The sequence below is a fragment of the Copadichromis virginalis genome, linkage group LG4, assembly GCF_057382275.1.
Source record: "Copadichromis virginalis isolate Kocher_CV1m ecotype Utaka linkage group LG4, C_Virginalis_male_GT1.1, whole genome shotgun sequence".
Taxonomy (NCBI): domain Eukaryota; kingdom Metazoa; phylum Chordata; class Actinopteri; order Cichliformes; family Cichlidae; genus Copadichromis; species Copadichromis virginalis.
In genome coordinates, this window is record NC_140621.1 from 33,457,976 (window position 1) to 33,476,188 (window position 18,213).

General features: G+C 42.2%; 1 protein-coding gene across 1 annotated transcript; it reads left to right on the forward strand.

Annotated features, from left to right (window-relative positions):
* The first annotated feature begins 5,885 nt into the window (after positions 1–5,885).
* Positions 5,886–18,170, forward strand: hlfa (HLF transcription factor, PAR bZIP family member a). Its single transcript, XM_085455022.1, has 4 exons — positions 5,886–6,280; positions 7,232–7,591; positions 13,616–13,818; positions 14,648–18,170. Exons 1-4 carry the CDS (start codon positions 6,166–6,168, stop codon positions 14,861–14,863), a joined length of 894 nt encoding a protein of 297 aa, XP_085311148.1. The 5' UTR covers positions 5,886–6,165; the 3' UTR covers positions 14,864–18,170.
* Positions 18,171–18,213: the final 43 nt, after the last annotated feature.

The following is an 18,213-nucleotide window of genomic DNA, read 5'->3' on the forward strand; positions in this document are numbered from 1 at the left end:
AAAATGCTCCAAAGGGCTCCGATAGCTGGAGAGGCAGACAACGACCCGCTGCAGCTGCCTGTGCCGCTACACGGAGGCGCCTTAAAGCTGCATTTAGTAAATTAATGTGACTATTAGAGTCAGACAGGAGGATATCCGGGGTATGCCTATAAGCTAACAATCACAAGTCATTAGCCAATCAGCTTGCAGTGTGCTGCCTGCCACAGCAGTCGTAACATCATAATGTGGATCCAGGCAGATATGCTGTGTTTTACAATATTAACCCCCCCCTCTGTAGCAGATAGGCACCATTAAAAGTACGCTGAATCATTTATTAGCAGTTCCTGTTTGCAAAACAGTCACACATGAATGGCCAGCTGTCATTGGATTACTTTCAAGCTGAATATAACTAAAAATAAAAATGAGATAATTTGCAGGCAAGTTTTCAGCTGACAGGGACAAACTTTTATCCCTTTGTTTTTACGGAGGAGTCGCTCCAAGACGTACCTGTTCACCTGCAGTGGCAGCATTTCCACGTCTCTAAGGGTCCTCGGAAACTTGTGGCCTCGACCTTTGTGCATATTTTCTCATTATCTCATTCTTCTGTCTTGGACTTACTGATTTAAACAGTTTTCTACCTTTCTCATATCAGAATCAATATCACTTCAGCTGACAAGCAATACAGTTTTTTGTACTTCTGAGAAATGTTACCAAACATTTTTAAGTTTTTGGGAGATGGTGAGCATATTTACTCGTTGTACGCTGATCACATTAAGCAGGATTTACGTTTTGCCCAGTTCTCTTGAAACAAAATTGAATTTTTTACACTTCAACAGGAGAAAATGACCTGATTCTATTATGGCCAAAGGAGGACGTTCCGGTTCCACGTATCACTGGGTCACGCAGGCCTTATCAGGTACAAGAAACTATGTACATTTTAGAGCGTTTCTGTCTTTGTCTGTGGTGTACGTGCAAAAATGAGTCCTCTTAAACTGTGAGAAAACTCTGTGGAGGGAAATTTGTGACGTATGAGAAGAACAAAACATGTGTTGTATGAAAGCGGTCAGCTGAAGGCAGCATCATGCCCCCGAATCACTGCGGCAGAGTTAGTCAAGGACGCATAAAAAACAAATTCTAAGAACTCCGGCCCTTTGAAAATGTGATTTCCAACTGTGACTCTGGACTACAAAGACTTGTGTGTACAGGCAGAGAGGATTGCACAGTTTAACGAAGGATAAAGTCGACATAGGACATTCAGATTTCAAGATATTTATCATGAAAAGCGCTATACAAATACAGCCCATTTACCATGATGTTTGCTGTCTAGAAAAAAAAAATCTGTGTACGTGACTTAGCTATATTCAGTTGACATAAGATAAAAGTTGCCAAAGTGGTCTGTGCTTACCTTCAGCCGTTCGGTCAGACTCTGCTGTCTCGCCTCGCAAAGGAAAAACTTCCTCTGAGTGTTGTCCTGGGGAATATTATGGGATATCACGGGGGCATTCACCGTGATGAATTTGTGCCACGTCTTAAGTGTGCTCGGTGAAAAAAGGTAGGCACATTTCCATGACTATCTATATTCTAAATGCATACAAATCCCACAGGAAATACCATTAATAATGCTTTCTAGTACTGAAAAGTGTGTCACACAGAGGAGGCGGTCACACAGACCTAGTCCTGCACATCTTTAAAACCCAACCTGACAATACACGGCACTCCACATCCACACCAATGACAGTGAAGAATACTTTTTTAAACGTATGTTCATACTCTTCTCATATCCACCATATGTCTGCATACAAAGTACTACTGTTTTGTTACTTTGTTACTTTACATCTAAATACACAAACTCCTACTCACTGGACTTCCACCTTAATGAGGGCTGTTTGGGAGGAAGTCCAGAAGCAGTTTACTTCTACGAAGCTTTAGCCCAGCTCTCTCCCTCATTGTGTTCAATACATTATTTATTAGGCAAAAGAAAAACTGAATTCATGTTTTATACCCAAATTTGAGCTGTTTGATGTCAGAAATTAATCAAACATAACATTCAACCACTAAAAAATGCTAAAAGTAAATAAAAGTAAAGTTTTATTCTATGAATAAAAGATAACAGTTGTAAAAATAAATAAATAAAGATAAATAAATACAGTGTAAATATATAGGTATGGCATATACTGTACTTATGCCCGTGTCCTCAGCATAAATGGCATTATTTCACAGGTGAGAAAGCAGCAACAGGTGTGACAGAGGTGCTTACACTTTAATCAATTCATTATAAACTAATTTATCTACTTATCCTTCTATGGAAGCTTTATGGGTGTGTTTGGTGTTTCACACACAGCGTCTGCATTTTGGCTTAATTTTTTGTTAAATAAATAACGACATGATATAATGTGTGTTGTTGTTCATCTGAGATCATATTTACTGAATTACGAGACCTCCAGAGGATCCGAAGGTTCATTTTGTGTTCTGTTTGCACTAACGTGTCTCCATCTACTCATACAGCCAACATTACGTGACATTTCAAACAGTGTCTGATAAAATGATCACATCTTCTCTTCATCCGTTCATTTTCCTCGTGGTTCAAGGTTGCAGTCGGCTGAAGTCTGAGGGTAAATTAAATGCACTGAGTCATCGTTGCAGCTAGCTGTTCTGTTGTATTTTACATGAAGAGAGTGATTAAATGTTTGGCATGAAAAACAAATAAAGAGAGATGAGATGATAAATGGCAAATGTCCTTGGCCAACAACACAGTTTCTGAATGATCCAACAGTTTAACACTTCCTCACACACCCCCTGGAGAGCATCACACAATTTGAAAGGCAAATTCAAAATACTGTAACAGCTTGAATTTCAGGGACAAGAGGACATTTCCAATCAGCGGGGCTTTGAATCTAAACTAAATAAGACTTTAAAGGCATGGTGTGATGCTCTGTGACAGGATTTAACCCCTTCTAGCTTCAGTCTCTGTCTGCATTTCAGTTCCTTGCTTTAAATTTTTATTATCTGCTAATAAAATAAGTTTTCCTCAGCTCGTCATTCTTGTTATTTCTGTTTTTCTAGAGCATTTTTGTGGCGACGACAGGGTCCAATCATTAAAAACAAACAGATAGGCAGAGCCAGCAGTTGATACTATGACTCAGCCACTACAAAACTAGAAAGCATGAGTTTCCATGTGCCACGACCTGCACAGACAGAGTTTCAGCCGGGCAACACCCATTGGATAAAAGTAGGTCAAGTTTACATTCACGTCATTCTCCGCTGTGGAATTACAGTGGACCGTTTCCCTATTGCTCAGATTTACAGTTGAACGCAGCTGCTCTAAGAAGCTCGTTTTGTCGTGCCTGAGAGAAAGACTGTGTAAAGTACACAAAAGCAGGAGCTCATGTTCGAATATGAGCATGCACTAACCCTGAGGAGCAACTGTAGCAATCAGGAATCTGTGCCGTTATCACAAAACCAAGCTGGTTCATTTACTGGTCCGAGGTGGGAACATATTCGCATCCAAATGAGTTTAAATAACTCTGACATAAAATATTCTTAAATAAAAGTTTTTTGCTCATATGTTGCTTAGGAAGTTTAAACCTCGGTGAAATAAACCACCCAACAAACAAAACAAACCCCCCCCAAATGCTGTTCGTGTACATTTTTCTGTGTAATGTAGTAAAAATGATTTAAATGTGTTTTTAGGAGGAAAGCGCCCACACTCGTAATGTTTTAAATGCTTTTGGTTGGCCTGAAAAAGAACATTTGTTGTTTTTTTGTATAGCTGAGGTACAAATCCAGCGTAACTGATGGGCTGCAACATGTAACAGATTTTACATTTTGGCATAAATCCTCCAATTTCCTTGAGGTTGTAGCAAATATTGGAAAATTACATGGTTTCATCTGAACCGTTAAACATTTCACTAATAGGCTACAGATTATAACTGACATACGCTTGAAGTTTCGTGGTGGGCATGTGTGGGCGAGCATTACACAACCTGTTGTACAACCCACTTTTTAGCAAAACCGCGTGACATTCATTTAAAAGTTCAAAGACAAGAAATGAAAATTGACCCTTGTTGTTCATAGCGTGCTAACTGTGCACATCCTGGATGTTGCTTTGAAACTGATCGTTTAGCATTGATGGGACCCTCACTTATATGTAGAACAGTTATTCTATCTGCCTTAGCTTAAACCTCATTGAACGTTTTTGAACTGCATGCCGATAACAAGCCAGACAATTGTCCTTCTCTTTAGAGGACACAGCGTCCGGAGAGTCTTTCTGAATCTGTCTAATATTTCTATTTTTCTCTGCATGGTACAGTTTTAACTTTCAAGTGTTCCTAAGTTTGTGTTTCTATGCAGTGACCTGCAGCCTGGTCCTTACAGCCTAGTTCATTCCTTGAAGAGGTCTCTCCATATTCTCTGAATCTTTTAATAATTGTATGCACTGTGCATAAAAGAAAGTCCCAAATTCTTTGCATTTTTTGTGGGAGAAACTTGAAATTGTTGAAGTTTTTACCTACAAAGTTACAAACTTGTTTTCAGATGTTTTACTAGGAGCTTTTTTAAATTTTGATTTAGGATTAAAGAGATTTCCCAGTCGTTTCCTCTCCCAACTGTTACAGTTACTGTTACAGATGTATCAATTTATTCAATTAATTAACATCGATTAAAACAATAAAACTAATAAAACCCAAACAATTTCTAAAATGTAATCATTAATAATTGACTAGATTTCTCGATCTGACTTTAAAACTGGCTCTGAACCCTCCTCGAGGTTAGATAATACTGGGAGATGTCACATTTTCTCAATTTTTAAGGCATTTTTCATTTTATTTTGTTTGTTCTTTGGTGATGCACATTCCAAAAATGGCATTTAATAAAACCAGCAGCTAAAATTGTGACTTCTGGTATCTCCAAGAATCTGGAGTCCTGGGACAGTTGTTTGCTTTGCAGATAGTCTGATCTAGCTCTTGTGGAACAATTCATGGAAAATGCCCTTGTTGTGCTGAAATAACTTCTCTTTTTTTAAGGGGGGGCAGGGAGGGGGGGGGGCAAAGGAGACAGATATTTAATGACCTCTACATAGTTTTATGGATAGTGCTTTGGCTATCTGGGGGTTTTGTAGTGTAGTATGTATATTTCTTTGCAACTACGGTGAGAGGGCAGGGTGAAATAAGATAATAAAAAGGTTTTATTCATCTCCATAAAATCTTTTATGACAAAGATGCTTGGCCTAGTAAAATAAATATGTACGTAATAAACTTCTGGTGGCTTTGAGAGTTCAAATTGACTCCAACCTAAGAAAACACCAGCAAATAAAGAAATGCTGCAAAAGCGCACAAACCACAATGATTTAGGTGAGACAATAAAGTGACAAACCGGCTGTGGAAGTGACAGAAACCAAAAGATCCAATGGACAGAAGTGAAATGCGCTGAAAAGATTGTGAGGAAGAAAAAGATGCTTTTGGTGCATTTTTCTACTACAGCTGTTAGTTTTGGGTTTTACTTCTGCTGTATTTTGTGAGCCTTGGCAGCATTTTTATTTTTTTATGATATTTTCTTATTTTGCAGTGCATTTGGTCTCTCAGGGCCAGACTTCTTCTGGACACGATCTATCCTGTTATACGTTATACATGTATTTCATCATATTTTGAAAGGCAGTGTTAAATAACACTTTTACATGCCAGTTTAAACTATAATAATCTCTATATTAATATTTCCCCTAAAAAACTGAAAAATAATTAAAAGTAAATCTAAATGTATGTGTACTTGCTAGACACGTACTTTGATTAAAGCCAATGTTTCCGACTGTCACTGAACGCACCTCTGAAGCAACTCTTTTTTCTTTTTTTTCCGAACGCGCCGCGCTCCCCGCCCTCCCGGTGCTTTGACGTCACCGGCATCCGTCTCCGCACATGGATGGAGGAGTGTAGGAGCTCTGACAGCGACACTCCTCCCTCTGCCCTCCTCCTCCAGCTATTTGCCAGCCGCCCTCGACGACAGACAGCCAGCCGCTCGCCGACCTGCTGCTGCGCGGAACCCTATCGTCTCCCTCCGAGCACCGGCGTCGTTTATTCCACCTGCGCGGGACCTTCACGGACCGGCCAGCGAGTTCGGTTGCCTCTTTTTCTTTTGTTTTCGGGGGGGGAATTTAAGTCTTTGTGAGCTTTGTTCTCAAATTGCCCTTCAAGACATATGGAGAAAATGGCCAGACCTCTTCCTATAAACCCAACTTTTCTGCCGCCGACTCACGGCGTGCTGAAATCCCTGCTGGAGAATCCGCTGAAGCTGCCTTTCCACCACGATGAAGGTACGTTTAAACCGGGCCAAAACTTGAAGCCGCGAGCGCGCACTCTCGGCCGTGGTGTTTACGTGCGGGCTGTTGTGGTCATTCAGTGCGTAGATTTGACAGATCGGAGGCGATGAAGGACACTGGTTCGCTAAATCCATCAGCTGTGACTTTCCTGTTAACGTTTTTACGACGTTTGTCGATGTAACGTTATTTATCACAGATCGCTGTCCGTATCTGTTAAATGTGAGTTGACTGACAGGTTGACGTGAACTTTGGCTCGAGCTGTTTAGCATGTACTTGTCATGTAAATTAGCGCAGTGCGTGTTAATTTGCACGCTATGTGCTCCCGACTGCGCCGTTTTGAGCTTGCGGGCTCCTTCTGCAACCTTTAAACCCGCTCGTCTTCTGTGGGATTTACAGTAGCGCCACCTCTGGCTGCCGATAGAGGGCGTCGTTTCCGTTATGAAGCTGCTGCTGTTTGCGCTCTGTTTGGATTCTTGGATGCATTGAGTGAAAATGTATTTAAATATGAGTGGAGAGCAGGTTATTAATTTTTAAAAGGTGATTCCATCCAAGTTACAGGTTTCTATGTGCATTTCTATGGTTTTATTTGTCTGTGGTGTAAAATGTTGGACTTTTGTCACCGCTTCAGCACACTTGGAGCCAATACTTTTAATGTTGCTTACATTATTGGAAGATGACACACTGAAATCCCATCAGAAATCATTTATTGGCGTGTTTTAATAAGTTAACATATTATTTTTTTGTTATTTTTAACATCTGGTGCTTGCACAGATAAATAAAGTATTTTAAATTCGGTTAATCGTTTAATTTGGTCCCTTTTTGGAAAATTGGTTAAACTGACCCTTTTTTTTAACATGAGACCCTGTCTATTTATAACCAAGATCTGACCCGTGATTTCCCTCAATAAAGCAAGACAATAAAATGACTGTGTGCAAACATTTGCAGGATTCGGGAAGGACAAGGAGAAGGAGAAGAAGCTGGACGATGAGAGCAGCGCAGCCAGCCATCCACAGTCGGCTTTCCTTGGCCCGACCCTCTGGGACAAGACCCTGCCCTACGATGGGGACAACTTTCAGCTGGAGTACATGGACCTGGAGGAGTTCCTGTCGGAAAACGGCATCCCCGCCAACTCGGCCCAGAGCGACCAGGCCCCGCAGACGGCGCAGCCGCCGCAGGCCCCTCTGCAGCAGGCCCCGCCACCTGCCCCGCCCACGCCCTCCGTGGTTGACCTCAGCAGCCGTGCCACCACATCGGTTCACACGGGCATGGCGCCTCAGACCTGCCTCCACAGCCCCAGCACAGCAGGTAGGCAGCCTATGCAGTGGAGCCTATCATGCACCTCGAAATACTCGAGGCCACGTGAGTTAGTTGTACCCTTTCAGTGTAGGGGTGGGGGGGCGGAGGCCTCGAGAGGTCCGTCCTCCTGTTTGCTCACCTGGTGCAAGCACACTCTCGCCACATTTACTCACTATCAGCCAGGACGCTGAGACAGAACAATATCTTGTGCGTTTTCTCATTTAGCTCCTGATTGGAGCGTTGCATCGCACCTTAAATTCACCCTGACACACTTTAGTCCTGTTATACAGCCCTGCACTGAACTTTGGAGCGTTGCATCGCACCTTAAATTCACCCTGACACACTTTAGTCCTGTTATACAGCCCTGCACTGAACTTTGGAGCGCCTGTAAGCAAGCTCAAGTTCAAGGGTGGTGTACAATCTCATTCACAAAGCTCCGATTAGCAGAACAAATCTTCCCGCACCAACCGTGTCAGGCATTAGTCATGGTTGTTTTCTGTGTTGTGTTTCTAAAGTTGTATTGTTGCCTTCAGATTCACCCTTTTAAAGTTAGTTTCCATCGTCTTCATTCAGAATAAATCCCTGCTGGGTTTGGCAAACACTGACATCGGCTGTTTACATTACTCAGAAATGTGACTCAGAGACTACTACATACTGCTGAGCTTCATTTAGTTTGCACACATACTTCTTTTCAGCTCGGTGATGTGACTTTTGAATGAATTTTAAGGTGCCGTCTAATTATTTCTTTATTGGTTGCATGAAATCCTCAAAGCATTTTAGGTGTTAGAACCATGTTTTGTTTCGGTGCAGAGCTCCAGCGTTTCAGTGACGTGTTGATAAGCTAAAGCTCCTCATCCAGGAAGATTTCTTTTATTGTAATGAGCTAACATTAAGTGGGCAGTTTGCATTCAGGCGGAGGCGCTAAACTGTGTGACTGAGTTTGTTAAGGCGCTGCCAGATTCTGTTTGGGTTTTACGCCAGACACCAGAAGGATTGAAGTCAGTTTAAAGGACCGGCCTTCGGTACGAATGTAAACGGAGCGAGGTCTCTGCATTTAAAGGGAAGCAAGAAGTTCTTTATGTTTGTTACTCGATGCTCAAGTGGGGGCGTCCTGATTAAGTGAGTGCCTAATAGTTTGAGTGATATTTCAATGACACAACTGATAATCAGGATGAACGTGGACTGATCTGACCAAAGACTTTGGATGATAATAGAGGATGACTGGTGATTTGGCCTGACATCAGATGGGTCAAGGTCGACTCCTCGTCTATAAAATCACTCTTTTCTTAAAAGCCGCAAACAGAGTCCCGACATAAATGCTACGCAGCTGTTGTACTGGCACCTGAAAAGAAAACTCCCCCTCAGCGCGTCGTGCCTCTGAGTTTGGAGATTAGGAAGGAACAAACCTTGATGAGGTATTGTCAGCATTGTGTTGGCTTTACTCTAATATGCTAAATACATTACACAGCACCAAATCTTAGCTCTTGAACCAAGTTGGGTCATGGAAAGCTACCAAAATATTACCAGCCGTTGATAAGAAAGAAGGTTCAAATGAAAGTTTAATTAGCTACATTTTATTGACCAAGTGGCTTTTACAAAGACACTGAAACGTTCCACTGCGTCCTCGTTATGTATATGAAAGCCGATGATTAGTATCGGCATTGATTGATATCTGTGTCGTTCTTTATGCTGATTAAGTGCTCAAAGATGGTGTGATGAAGAGCTAGAAGACATAATAAAGACTTGATCGCATTCGCGGCACAAAAAGTCGAATCAGTAACAAAAAAACTGCATCTTTGGGTAACCCGATAAAATATCCAGCTGTTACATTTGTAACACCTGTTGCCTTTTAAGCCTTTCTATCCATAAAACAGTAATAAAAACCAAATATTATGACCTTCACCTCTCAGCGTTTGCGCTGACATAGCTTACACTGCTATCTCTTCATGACGCAAGTGACTAATAGTGGCGCGCTCTCTCTGACGCTGTAATTGGCCAAAGTTTCTGTGGTGTCGGCTGTGAGTTTCACAGTGTTTGCACGACAACAATAGCGAGGCAAACATTTAGAAAAGTGTGATTTTTATTTTTTATATTTATATATAGACCATTTCCTGTTCCCATTTATAATAAAATCAAATGAATAGACTTAATAACATAATTTTATATATATATATATATATATATATATATATATATATATACACTGTATAATTTTTTTTGAGGGTCAAGTTTTTTCCTCTTGAAAAATGTTTATGCAGCAGTTTAATGATGACTTTTAAAGAAGCAAGTTGCTGTGAGTGCTTTGATGTAAAGTTTTCGCTTTGAATGCATCAGCTGTGAAATTGTGGCCCAATATCAAGTTATCCAATAACAGCTTGACCAGTGGCTGGTTCCAGTCCATATTTCTGCTGTGACCAATAGCTGACCCATTTTACAGTCTTTGAGCAGTTGAATGCGTTTTTGAATGTCAGCCAACTTAAAGTTCATGCAACATGACGGCTTTATTTGCGGAAATGCTGGCATACACAGGGTTCACATTGGGTGACGTATCAGTGCAAGCACATTTTGACATTTGATTACCAGAAAACGCTAAATGCTTATTTTTGATTGATTATAGTTGAACTGGTAATTAACAAATCATCCATTAGGTTGTATAGAAAGTTGTGCAGACTAGAGTTTGAGGAGCTAACCTTACTCAGTGGAGGTGCATCTGTACCTTATGGGGTTTTTTCTTAGAGGCTGGGTGCACATGTGCATAAAGACGTATGTGTGTGTGTGTAGGTGTGTGTGTTCTGCTTGGGTCTGTCTCTGTCTGCCTCTTCACATTTGTCTCTCACGTGAACGCGGCTGGGGTTTCCTGCAGCATGCCGGGCCATGTGACGGACACATGCAGGCGCCGTGTGCAGCGCTGAGCTGCAAACAGGAGCTTGTCACGGCATGAAACCTGCCCGCTTCTCTTGTCTCCTCCTCCCTCCGTCTCTCACTCACTCTCACTTTCACGCTCCCCACCTCTCCTTCCCTCCCTACAATGCTGTCCACTTCCTGTCCAGTCTTCCTCCCCCTCCCTCGCCGGGCTCAGCTCTAAAACAGCCTCTGACTCAGAGCCAAGGCACAGACTGTACCCTGCAGAGATCACATGGACTCGGGTGTGCTTCGGTCACGTGAGCGCAATATTGTTCCAGCTCAGCGAGTCTAGTCTCGTCTAACCAGCCACACTGCCACCGTCGTCTAGCGATACAGGCAGCTGATAAGTTATCACAAGCAACAAACAAATAAAAGAGAGGGGGATGGTTTTCCTCAAACTAGCGGTTGGTTCAGAAGATGGACTCTGCTACACCGTTGGCAGGAGGCAAAGGGGAAGTCAGATCTAGGAGGGGTCAAAGGATGTGTTGTGGCGCATTCCACTAAGTTATGAAAGGTGGCTTGATGAGGGGGAAAATGAGCCGTGGCGAAAAATATCTCTCCGCTTTGTTGTTGTGGCCAGTTTCCGCTGGTCTTGTGGAAATGGTAGCTTTCCTCTGCAGGACCAGCCCGTCCTGCATGAGTGCCCTCGAGGAATGAAGTCCTGTTGACCTACAAGACACGGAGACAAACAAAATCTACGCACTTATTATAATGAACGGGGTGGGGTGGGTGCACGGTCTTAAGGGAATTTGGTGCTTCACTGTAATTTTAATAGTTTTAGACACCAATGGAGCCCCATGGCCCAGAGGTATAATTAATATCTGATTTAGGACGCTTTAATCAAATTTGTTTTGAGTTGATGCATTTTTTTTTACCTTGCCACTAGGATTTTTACGTCATGCAAATACGTTTTGACTGCCAGCTTAAAGAAGCATCATTTAAAGCCAACATAGAGGAACAGCACTTGTGGCCTTTAACGCTTTTGCACAGTATCGAGTGACTGCTGTTGGGCTCGTGTCACTCCGAGGTCAGAGTTCTGCTGCACTTCCATCCCCGCGCACAGATATGACCACCAGCTCCGCTTATCGCCGACCGTCGTGTTATCACCCACGCAGCCACATGATTACACTCACAGTAAGCTCGATACGATCATTTAGCGTGACAACAGCCTGTAACCAGCGGCGCACCGAAAGAGATAAAGTCCACAAAGGAAAACAAGTTCCACGGGTATTTCTCAGCTCAATCCTGCTTTCCCACAGCTTTTTATAAGACAGACTACCTTTCATGCCTTGTTAATTTTAGATTTCCTGGTCAGGGAGGGAACTATTTTGTGCATCCACATTCAACTACTTCCTCTCCCCTGGAATGTGCGGTCCATTAGTTTAGGATACTGCAGGTCAATGAACGGGCTTGTGTTGTAACTCTGGTAATTAGGAGATCCCAGTGGCTCGTAAAGGTGATTAGGGTGAGGTTGGGTATTTACAGCTTACAGACAGATTTATCTCTACTCTGGAAACGGTGACTCTACTTACCGACCCGACCTTAGTTGACTTGCTAAAAGATATTATTAAAAACACCTTATTCACCAAACAGGTCATCAGTATTGCTCGTTGTCTAGCCCGCAGCCTTTATCTCAGATTGAGGGTTTTTTTAAGTATCTATACTCATAATTATAACATTGAGAATAAAAAATAAAATAAAAAAGCCCACAATACCATGATAGACCAACAGGGGGCTACAGCCCACATTTTGGGACCACAGCAAAAAATATGTTGACATATCAAAAGCTGGTATTAAATCTGTTCTTTTTTTATTATATAATTCCAGTTTTTTCAAATAAGTTTAATGCTGAATTTTCAAGAAAGTTAATAAAGAGGTTGAAGATATCCAACTGTAACCATTCCCAGAAAAAATGCCAGAGGAAATTCCCTTTTCCTCAGATTTATGAGCTGATAATCGGTCATTTTAATACTCCTGCATCGTTTTTTCCGAACAAACCTGCTTCAGTGTTGTTTTCCTTTTACTTTCTATGAGAAATCCGAAGCAGGGTGGCCACTCTCTCGAGGTTTTCTTGTCATGTGATGAAGGAACCGTCACTTCCTGTGGTTGGGACGGTGCCTCTTGAGGGGCAGACAGATGCAGAGTGAGCTCAAGGATTCAGTCTGTTTCTGTTTTAAATGCAAGTGTTCTCAAACCTCCACGGCATCCAAAAGCAGAAAGCGGTGCGACTGTGTGCACGCTGGATGAAGGTCTGCAGCATTCATTGGCCATGGCCGCTCACAAGTCCAACAATTTGGGTCGTGATGTATGAGCTGCCAGTGGATCGGCAGCTCGTGGGAATGTAGGCCGCTGTGACTCGCTTTATTCGCAGTTTTTTTTTTTTTTTTCTAAGTGGGGAATACAAATGGGGTTTTTAATCACAAAACTAATTAGTGCTAATGTGATGAATCACTCAGTAAATGTTCAGCGAACTGGACTCGTTGGCCCTCAGCTTGAGATTGGTTGGAGAAGTCTCACACGACAGGCAGGTAGAGATGGGGGGAGGGGGCTGCTGATAGCTTTCAAGATGGTTTGAGAGTTGACTTCCTTGAGATCTCTAGACAATCAGTGAAATCAGCAGTATTAACAGTTCATTATAATAAGCGCGTAGATCTTGTTTGTCTTCGTGTCTTGTAAGAAGTGAGGCCTGTGTGTGTGTGTGTGTGTGTGTGTGTGTGTGTGTGTGTTTCTTTGTCCTTTTAAAGCTTGTGTGCTTGCACCACCTGCTGGGCAAATGAGGCACAAAGATTGTCTTCTATAAAAGTAGCCACCTGTCCTCAAGTCAAAGCCTGACGTCTCCTCCTGCTGCTCTAAGATGTGTGCATTCAGAGGAGAGAAAGAGCGTCCTCCTTTGTCCTTGGTCCAGCTTTAGAGCTGCTGATTGGGCCTCACCCGTGTTGCCTCGCTGCTTTCTTTAAATAGAAGTACAACTCAGAACCTTAAGGGCGCTGCTTCTGCCAAAATTAGAGGTGCTTATTGTTTAGGTCCTGCTGATTTCAAATCACGAAAGGCTTTCAACATGTAGCTCTTGCTGAGAGAATTGCATGCTTCTGTGCACTTACTGACAGCTAATGTGTCTTTTGTCCTCAGCCCGGGACACCCCCAGCCCCATCGACCCAGAGTCCATTCAGGTCCCCGTGACCTATGACCCCGACCCAGCAGACCTGGCTCTGTCCAGCGTGCCGGGCCAGGAGATGTTTGATCCGAGGAAACGCAAGTTCTCTGCCGAAGAGCTGAAGCCACAGCCGATGATCAAAAAAGCCCGCAAGGTCTTCATCCCCGAGGACCTGAAGGTGACCCGCTGCTCCGTCTCTTTGTGTTTGTGTTTATAGCCGTGTGAGATCAGATTTCATGTTCTGGCTGAAATGCCGTTATGTAAGAATGTGAGAATCTGAAGCAAGTTAAACAATGAGGGGGAGGAAGACTTTTGAACTATAAGCAAAACAATCTGTGTTCTTAAATTCAAGTCATGCAAAAAAAACAAAGATAATGGCTACATTCAAGTTGGAGATAATATTTATATATCAATTAAAAAAAGGGTTTTGCATTTGAAATGTGGGACTGGGGATCATTTAAAATTTATTGAGCGTAGCGATTTTGCAGGGTTTACACCTAAATCCCGGATGAGCCCCCATTTGTTTCCCCAACCATACTTATGAATAATTATTTCACTGAAAAGGAATACACATGAAATCTGTAAGTCTGCACTAACTGTGTAAGTGATGCATGTATGAGTCGTGCATGTGCAGCAAAACAAAACAACTATAATTCGAACAGTAACGTGTTTCTGTTCTCGCTCACAGAGAGGTATGCTCGAGACAACTATATTAGGAATGTCCCCTATTTATGACATCATACAGAGCCAAAAGTAGGAAAAGGTACTAAAACTTTAGTGTTTAGAGCATCATTATTTGTGAGCACGTTAAATATGAGCATTCACCCTTTTAACTGTGTACAAATGACAGAAAATAAGGAAAAGCATAAGCTTTCAGCAGTTAGAATAAATCACTGTCTCCCCCTAGTGGATGGATCGGGAACAGGCATCACATTCAGAGCTGTGTTTACTGTTTTTTTTAGCTCAGACTCTTGACCTCCCCATCCTGTCCCCACTGTTCTCCACAGGATGATAAGTACTGGGCCCGGCGCAGAAAGAACAACGTGGCAGCCAAGCGGTCAAGGGACGCCCGGCGGCTGAAGGAGAACCAGATTGCCATCCGCGCCTCCTTCCTGGAGAAGGAGAACGCCGCTCTCCGCCTGGAGGTAGCGGACTTGAGGAAGGAGCTGGGCCGCTGCAAGAACGTTCTGGCTAAATACGAGACCCGGCACGGGCCCCTGTGAGCCCTCAAATCCCCACCCTGCCCATCCAGCACCACCACCATGCCCCCTCCTTCCACCTGACACCCACTCTACTCCCCAGACCTCCCTTCCCCTCGAATTTGAAGGACAATGTGTCTCTTTTGGTGGCACTGAATCCCCCCCCCAGTACCCCCTGGCCCTTGAGCCCCTTCTCCTCCCACACCAACACACACCTGTATGATTCTGGTATTTTTGACTTCTATCATAAGCTTCAATTTGTCTGTACCTTCTTTTAATTTCTGTACACATTGTTTGACTAAATATGTATACATATACATGGATAATGATATATATATATTTACACCTGCATACTTCCCACTTTAATGTACTGTGAGGAGTCATGAGCCAACCCACCAGCTGAATCCCCCCGCCCGCTACCTTCCACCTTTTGAGAAGTGATGCCATGTTTGTTGTTCACTTTCATACCGATTTTATACGTGACATCAGGACTGAAAACTGTCATTTCCTTTCTTCTTCGTGTCCCCGTAACGAGCTTAAGCGCCCGCTTCCTGCTTCAAACTTGCGTTTTGTTTTTGTTTTTTAAGCCCTGTTAAAGTTGTCTTCTTCTGTTAACAACATCATCTCTTTTTTTTGTTCATGTTGTATTTTAGTTGGGTAACTCCGCCCCCCCCCCTACGTAAAGAAAACATGTCTCTTCCTCTGCAGTCATGCCCATTTTTCTTTCCTTCATCTCTCTCGGACACTGAGCAATAATTCCTGTCCACCGCTAACCCGACACAAGCATCTCTTAGCTCCGCCTTCTCTCCACATTGCATCCTAGCTCGTTAACTAAGCTAACGTTAGTTGACATCTGCACTAATGCGTGTCTCACAATCTGATCCAGTGCAATGTTTCCACTCGCTCAATTTCCTCTAACTCATATTTATCTACCTTTTATTTCTCAGATGGAAGATTGTTGTTTTGAGAAAAAAAAAATATATATATACATATATATTTCTGTTGATATAATTGTTAGTATTAATACTACTCTTGACATTGATGTTATTTAGCCTCCTTGTTTTTCAGATTTAAGCATGATTTCTTTGACAGAATGAAAAGCTCTTTGCGGTTATTTTCTCCCTTTTTTTTCCTTTTTTTTGTTTTGTTTTTGCAAAGTTGTCGATTTTTTTTGCTTCTGTTCAACTTAGCATGATTAATATGAGTGTTTTTACTTTAGAAATCAATCCAGATGTCTGTAGTCTCTCCTCATAGCTCTATGTTTGCCTTCTTTTAAAGATGGCTGTATGAATGTAAAAGGTGTTGACAAAAAGAGTTGGATGGTGTTGTCCAATACTGTGGTTAACTCAATCGATTTGTTTACTGCAGACCAAACGATTCACAACAGAGATGATATATTGGTTACAAGAGATATGTTTATATAGACCTATTCTATAAGTTGTTCTTTTTGTACAGTATTTTTCCTATACATTACTGAACTGTGTATTTTAAAGGCACAACAGATCCAGAAAATAATTAAAGAATACAAATGTATAACTCAAAGACAAATGCATATACTGGTATTTTGATATTCTGTAACAGGTAGGATGTGGTAGATTTACAGAGATTTGTGGACATCCAGCGGCACCCAAAAAGCTCCCGGGCATCGTTATTATTATGACACTCTGGTTTGTGCAGGTGCCACGTTTAGGCTCCCATATAAATCTCATGTAACTCAAAAGAAGCAAATGCGGTTCAGAAGAGAGATTTGGGCCCGCGCACGTTCACCGCGGTTAGCGTCACAGCCTCCCCGGGGATCCGAAGCTGCCCGTGAGCAAGCTTTTAATTGAATTTCCTGCTACATAATGAAACGCTTCACACAGCTCGTTGGTTTTCTTCTTCGATGGGATGAAGTTACTATGAAGGAAGGGAAATCTGTCGCTGGTTACTCTTGCTGCTCCGTGCGATTGGTTCCTTTTGGCCAATGCACTTGTAACGTGTCCCGAACCTGAGTGATAGACACCGAGAAGCTTTTTTTTTTTTTCTTCTTCTTCTTTAAACAAAGGCTGACAGTGAAGATCTACAACGTTGTTGTAGTGTAGAAATTTCCGAGCATTCAGTCCAATGCTGAAGCTTCAGCTTATTGTATGGAAGTTCAGATGTGCCAGCATTAAAATGAAATTAATGGAATTTTTCTGCAGTGGATCATCTGGTAACAAAATTACCACCCACCACTTTTTTTGGTCCTTATCTTTGTTTTTCTACACGTAATAAACTCAGTTTGTGGTTTTATGTGCTGGAGTATTGGAGATGATATTCCCAAATACGGAATTATTCATGTAATCCAGCACGTATGGCATTTTCCACATGAATAATGTTACATTCCTGCACAACTCACATTTTAGTAGGTTAAAGTCTAATTTATCTATTTGCATTTTGAAAGTAAGTAAATCTCTATAATTGGTAAACAGAACTTTGATTTGAGTAAATGATTTTATTTTCTTACTGGCATCCCTGGACTTGTTATGTTTGTGGTGACGTGTTGAAATTTTAGTCGTGAATTTCCATTTTGTTCTTTACGAAGTTGGAAGAAAAAAGGAACGACCCCAAAAAAGGCTGATATCCGCCCAGTAAAACAAAACTCACACATTCCAGCCTCAGCACCAGAGTCTGTTGAACGTAATCTATCTGATCCAAAGGCGTGCGCGATGTAAAATGATTATTTTGTAACTGTAAACTATCATCTCAGTGCTTCAGCGCTTTAGACGTTTCCTTCTCCATCCTAGCTGCACAGGCACACGGGAGAGCGTAAACAGAGTTTGCGGTAAAGACTGGAACGATGCCTCCAGAATCTCCGGAGCACCTTTCTATGAAATCGTATGCCGTGCGTGTATATATAAATACAGGAGAAAGCCAATAATGAACCCACGTGTATCCCAAAATGACCTCACTGTCAAGTGATTTCACTACCTCACCCGGAAATGTTATCCATAATCCTGAGTCTATTCCAGTGCCTTGAATACACCGACTGTTTCCCAGTCTCTCAGCAATGTAGTTTTCATCGCAGCGCCACTCGGATAAGTTCAGATCTGCACTGAAGGGCTTCTTAGTGCATCAAAATATCTACACATTATATATACTAATAACTCTCTCATGTCTTATTTTGGACATTACACCAGAACTGTAACCATTGTATTCATGGCAACACCAAAAGACTGTTTCAGAGTGTGCGGCTTAGAGTACTCGGTCTTGCTTGTCATGGAATGGATGCATAACATTTACTTGTGCTGTTCAGCCCTCAGCCTCTGTCTCTGTACATTGTAGTGTCTAATAAAATCCCAGTGCTTTTCTGCTTTGTCGTATTTTTCTGCCCGATTACAAAAGATCGCAGACGT